Raw genomic sequence first — 6006 nt, forward strand, 5'->3', positions numbered from 1 at the left:
TCTGAACTCTTATCCTCATCGTAAGGCTTCTGTCTGAAATTGGGACACCAACGTAAGAACGAAGCGCAGCGCTCCACCCGAGTCGCTGAAGCTAAAGTCCCGCCCCTCCGACCTTACGAGCCCAGACGACCTCGCGCGCCTCGCGGGTCACCCGGATACGCTTCTGGCACGTTCCTGACACCACCCTACAGTGACATTTATGTAATTCAAATGATAGTCTCATCTAAAAATGGGTACAAAAATAGTTTTGACACATTCTTTGAGACCCTGGGGTTGAGCAATGGCCAAACTGACACCCCTTGAGCAACTAACACCAAGTCTGACTATTAGTACACAATTCACCAGTCTAGCAATCCCTAGTTCCAGTGTGACATTGTGTCCACTGTGACCCATGAACAAAACTTTCCATGTTGAGTTGAGTTGGCTGAGCCCCTATGACCATGAGAGTATCAGGCCAGCATAGGCCTAGACGATGCTCTTGTGGCACCCAAAAGAGAAGCAGTCCATCTGCTGTGGTAACCCAGCCATCATCACAAAGCAAGGCACTGGAGAACATCAGTGTTCCATTGCACACATTTGAAAGGCCTGGAATGGTGGTATCAGTTGAGATGGGGAAAAAGCCACAATTGAGACATACAGCTGGCCGCCCATGCCAAAGTAGGCAATGATGGGACTGTCTTATCTATCAAGGTACTCTCAGCAGGGAATGCAATGGATCTGACCAAATCAGAGTGCCCCTGCAGATGCTTGCCAATTGGCATCCTGGATGTGGCATCCCAAATTCGCACTGTCTTGTCTCCAGAGCCTGAGACAATGCGGGTGCCATCAAGAGAGAATGCAACTGATGTGACCCAATTGGAGTGCCCTTGCATAGGCTCACCAATTGGCACCCCAGATGTGGCATCCCAAATCCGCACTGTCTTGTCCCAAGAGCCTGAGACAATACGGGTACCATCAGAAGAGAATGCAACTGATGTGACTGAATCAGAGTGCCCTTGCAGAGGCTCACCAATTGGCACCCTGGATGTGGCATCCCAAATTCGCACTGTGTTGTCCCCAGAGCCTGAGACAATGCAGGTGCCACTGGGAGAGAATGCAACAGATGAGACCCAATTGGAGTGCCCTTGCAGAGGCTCACCAATTGGCACCCCAGATGCAGTATCCCAAATTTGTAGTGTGTTGTCCCTAGAACCTGAGACAATGTGGCTGCCATCAGAAGAGAATGCAACAGATGTGACCAAATCAGAGTGCCCATGCAGAGGCTTGCCAATTGGCACTCCAGATGGGGCACCCCAGATTTGCACTGTGTTGTCCCGAGAACCTGAGATAATGTAGGTGCCATTGGAAGAGAATGCAACAGATGTGACTGAACCAGAGTGCCCTTGCAGAGGCTCACCAATTGGCACCCTGGATGTGGCATCCCAAATTCGCACTGTCTTGTCCCCAGAGCCTGAGACAATGCAGGTGCCATCAGAAGATAATGCAACTGATGTGACTGAATTAGAGTGTCCTTGTAGAGGCTTGCCAATTGGCACCCCAGATATGGCATCCCAAATTCGCACTGTGTTGTCCCCAGAGCCTGAGACAATGCAGGTGCCATCAGAAGAGAATGCAACTGATGTGACTGAGTTGGAGTGCCTTTGCAGAGGCTCACCAATTGGCACCTCAGAAGATGCAGCATCCCAAATTCGCACTGTCTTGTCCCAAGAGCCTGAGACAATGTGGGTACCATCAGATGAGAATGCAACAGATGTGACCCAATTGGAGTGCCCTTGCAGAGGCTTGCCAATTGGCACCCCAGATGTGGCATCCCAGATTTGCACTGTGTTGTCCTGAGAGCCTGAGACAATGTGGGTGCCATCAGGAGAGAATGCAACAGATGTGACCCAATTGGAGTGCCCATGTAGAGGCTTGCCAATTGGCACCCCAGATGTGGCATCCCAAATTTGCACTGTGTTGTCCTGAGAGCCAGAAACAATGTGGCTGCCATCCAAAGAGAATGCAACAGATGTGACCAAATCAGAGTGCCCATGCAGAGGCATGCCAACAGGCACCTGAGATGTGACATCCCAAATCCGGACTGTCTTGTCCTCCGAGCCTGAGACAATGTAGGTGCCATTGGAAGAGAATGCAACAGATGTGACTGAACCAGAGTGTCCTTGCAGAGGCTCACCAATTGGCACCCTGGATGTGGCATCCCAAATTCGCACCGTCTTGTCCCCAGAGCCTGAGACAATGCAGGTGCCATCAGAAGAGAATGCAACTGATGTGACTGAATCAGAGTGCCCTTGCAGAGGCTCACCAATTGGCACCTGGGATGTGGCATCCCAAATTTGCACTGTTTTGTCCCAAGAGCCTGAGACAATGTGGGTACCATTGGAAGAGAATGCAACAGATGTGACAGAACTAGAGTGCCCTTGCAGAGGCTCACCAATTGGCACCCCAGATATGGCATCCCAAATTCGTACTGTGTTGTCCCAAGAGCCTGAGACAATGCGGGTGCCATCAGAAGAGAATGCCACTGATTCAACAATGTCCCAGTGCCCTGTAAGTGCCTGACAAACCACAGGCCATTGTTTGGAAACCTGCCCCTGAATGGACAGAGTGTTCTGGAATGCATGACATGCATATTGTAGAACAACAGATTGAGGTGAAAATGGTAAAGCTGACAGATAGATGTGTGGGAGGCTCTGACTGATTGGATACCCAAATGCATTCACAAATTTGTATGCTTCTGAGATGATTTCTTCAAGCCCTTGTGCATGATTCTATCAATAAGTCGGTCAATTATGACCATTGCACATGAGAAAAGCAACTTACACTAGCCCAACTGACCAGCCTCCTTAGAATTACACTCAACATGGAGATCCGACCCATCACACTGAACACTTCAATCCAGTGAAAGAATTGGTGAAGGAAGAAATTCATGATCTCATCTATAAGAGGGGGCAAGGTTGGTTCTAACACAGATCCAAATTCCAGATGGTCTGCCCAGTATTGGCTTGCATACATCAGTGCAGGTGTAATGGCTTGATTGACACATTCCTGAAGCCCCTCAATATCCTTGTTTCGGTGATAGGATGTCTCAATCCCACAGATGTTAAATTTGAGATCTCGTTGCATGATTCGGAGACAGCCAGATGCGAGGTCAAAGTGATGGACAGATGGGTTGACAAACCATCGCAAATCTTGACACCGATTGGGGTTGCACAGGAAATCGGTGAAAGATGTGTGCAAGACTTGAACAGGATGCCCATAGCCCCCCTTCAGCAGCGGTTGTAACTGCGAGAGTGTAGCTCGGACCTTCCCTATGCCCAACCCCAGGAGCTGACTAAGCTGCTCATCCGCTAGCTGCTCACGAGCGGCGATGATTGCACCAACAATGGAATGAACAACTTCAAATTCGCTTTCGCTGTAGGACTTGAATGGATGAGTAAGAGCGACTTGATACAACTTGTTCAACCCGTTGTCCAACGGGTCATGTACTAATCCATTCAATACTGTTTCCAACCGTTCTTCAGGAAAGCCGGATTCAATGAAGCGAATGGTTGTAGATGCCCAGATGAATAGACCCCCGGACAGAGTAACTAGTTGTTCTATGACGGGTTCTGTCGGCCAATCGGGTGGCAGACAATGCATTTCGAAGGCATCGGCATTGCTGGCAAGACGTTGTTGGAAAAGCAGCTTGATATCGGACGATGTCGACTTATCGCCGATCGGTGCATCCTGCACATCGACACCCAGGCGTGATAGGGAAGCATGAATGTCGGGCTCGTCTCGACTAGCTACCAACAATCGGAGCATACTCGGAAGCCTGGCAAGGCCTTCGGAGAATGTGCGAAGGAGATTTCTCCTCGTTCCTGCAGTCCCACACTCGTCAAGGGCATCGAGGACGATTACAATAGGGGCCAGATCGGACTCTCTTGCGAGTTCGGCCAGAGGCTCCTCGAGAAGATGCTTGAATTGAATATCGAGGGGCGATGTAGTAATGTCGGGCAAATTTTCGATCTGTGCAGCCAGTTTCGCCCGAATTTGAGGTTTGAAACGACCCAGCTGGAAGGCAAGGGTACGAATCACATGGACAGGGTCACTGTTGACAGGGTCATTTCGGTCCCAAAACAGAAAAGCGCCGCGTCGGTGCAGCTCCGAGAAGTATTGAGCAACGGAATTGAGTATCGTACTCTTGCCGGATCCAGCCGGTCCACGAAACCAGATGATGTTATGACCGGAAGGATCTATCAGCGAATTGATGAGGTTTTCCAGGATGTCCACCCGGGTCCCGGGTAAACATGCCTCTCGGTTTCCAGCATCCATGGTCACGGGGTGTAGAGCTTTCAATGCTTCGATCTCAACTGTAATCCCTGAAGTTAAGCAGTGTCCTGTGCACAATGGAGGCAATCGCACCAAGTTTTTCCACATCCTTGGATGTTTGGGCTGAGACGAATGCAGCGTGAGCCGTTACTCCAAGGTGAAGGATTTCATTGAGTTTATTCAGCGCATGCGAGAGGTTCGAGATAGTTTGGGAGGTGTTTGAGAACGTTTGGTGTACCAGTCGGCCTACGCACACTGGCTGTTCAGCCCTGAACGAAGCAATCAAGCATTCAGCTTACCTGCGAACCCATGGGACACATACTGCTTAATGAAAATACCGCATTCGGTCATTTGGACAGAGACTCGGATAATGACGCGCTCGAGAGACTTAATTTTGTTTTCCAATTCATCGACATCATCGACGAACGAATAGAGATCAACCATAGAATCAACGAGATCACGAAGTGCGTCATCTCTCTCGATCTGTCCTTGAATGGCCTACCACAATCATCGTCAGTGTGCACATACTCGCGTCATGATAAGGACGAGTCCATACTTGATACGCCGAACTCAAGACTCGCCAAGCAATATTTGCGTAAGGATGGAGCTTTTCAACGACGTCAGCGCAAATCCAAAGACATACCGTGGAGGAACGTGTTACCTTGGCTGTTTTATCGACAAGATCCGCCACGGCCTTTGTCTTTTGGACCACCCGTTCGAGCGAGTCCACAACGCCGCTGCCCAGATCTCGGACAGCAGCAGCGGAGTGAATAACATATTGAACCGGCTCGAGAACCGCGGGCGAAGTAGGCAGCCCATGGCCAACGCCGTGAGTTGCGTTTTCCACAGCGGCTTCAAGGGCACGTGCCGTAGTGTCCCGCAGCTGCACAATGAGCGAGCCTGCCTCTCGGCCTCGTTTATCACGGAGTACTAGGGTAGTTCCTAGAGTAATGCAAAATGAGACTACACACGGAGGCAAGACTAAGGATAACCAGCTCACGTTGGTCATTCTCGCAATGATCTAGCAACTCCTCTATCTTGATGTCCACCGAACCAAGCAGATCGGCGGGTAAATACGACCCACGGGAGTGCTTGAGGTGAAAGGAAAGGACGGAAGATAATCCCGCAGTCCTGATCGTGTGCTTCAGTGGACTATCCGGGCTGATCTACCCTAACCACAAGGAACCTACAGAGAACAAGAGTACTCCCAAGTTGGCGTCGAGTCTCGTTTCACCTCGGTTTTCTCAAATTTATTTCCCGACAGGACGGGCCTAACATAAAGAGCTGGGGACGTTTTCTTGACATCTCTAGCTGCGAAGACTGCCTCGAAATGAGGATATGGCATAAACACTGTAGCAGGGAAGTGACACACTGGCTAGAGAGTAAACGCGTTTGGAGTGTCCGGGAGTTGTCATGGCCAATTGGGCCTGGATGGCTAGACGCTGTGGATGGAAAGTAGTTCGTTGCAACAGTTTCGCGTGTTGCTCGAGGTACAGAGTGAACCCCTTTGCAAAAAATCACGTGTTTGACAAATCATGGTTTAATATCCTTATTTCACACGACTAATCACGATGGTATCTAGCGCTGAATGGTGCCGCATGGTCCTGCGTTTTTGCAGCGCTGATGGGACCTTGCGGGTGTTCACTAGTCCTCGCGTTTATTGTCTTCACGTGATTTTCACGTGTGTTGTCCCTT

General features: G+C 50.0%; 3 protein-coding genes across 3 annotated transcripts; all 3 read right to left on the reverse strand.

The window, feature by feature from the left end:
• Window positions 1-370: 370 nt before the first annotated feature.
• On the reverse strand, window positions 371-532 carry EI90DRAFT_2877998 (uncharacterized protein; the record flags this gene model as incomplete). Its single annotated transcript, XM_039053903.1, has 1 exon — window positions 371-532. A coding segment is annotated over one exon (162 nt), but the record flags the coding sequence as incomplete, so codon positions are not given.
• A 3002-nt stretch (window positions 533-3534) lies between these two features.
• Window positions 3535-4314, reverse strand: EI90DRAFT_2907679 (uncharacterized protein; the record flags this gene model as incomplete). Its single annotated transcript, XM_039054291.1, has 1 exon — window positions 3535-4314. A coding segment is annotated over one exon (780 nt), but the record flags the coding sequence as incomplete, so codon positions are not given.
• Window positions 4315-4602: 288 nt separating this feature from the next.
• On the reverse strand, window positions 4603-4933 carry EI90DRAFT_2884005 (uncharacterized protein; the record flags this gene model as incomplete). The annotated part of the gene is made up of 2 exons (XM_039053944.1): window positions 4603-4809; window positions 4868-4933. Coding segments are annotated over 2 exons (273 nt in total), but the record flags the coding sequence as incomplete, so codon positions are not given.
• Between the last annotated feature and the right edge of the window lie 1073 nt (window positions 4934-6006).

The sequence above is a fragment of the Cantharellus anzutake genome (genome assembly GCF_015039405.1).
Source record: "Cantharellus anzutake strain C23 chromosome Unknown EI90scaffold_6, whole genome shotgun sequence".
Lineage (NCBI taxonomy): Eukaryota > Fungi > Basidiomycota > Agaricomycetes > Cantharellales > Hydnaceae > Cantharellus > Cantharellus anzutake.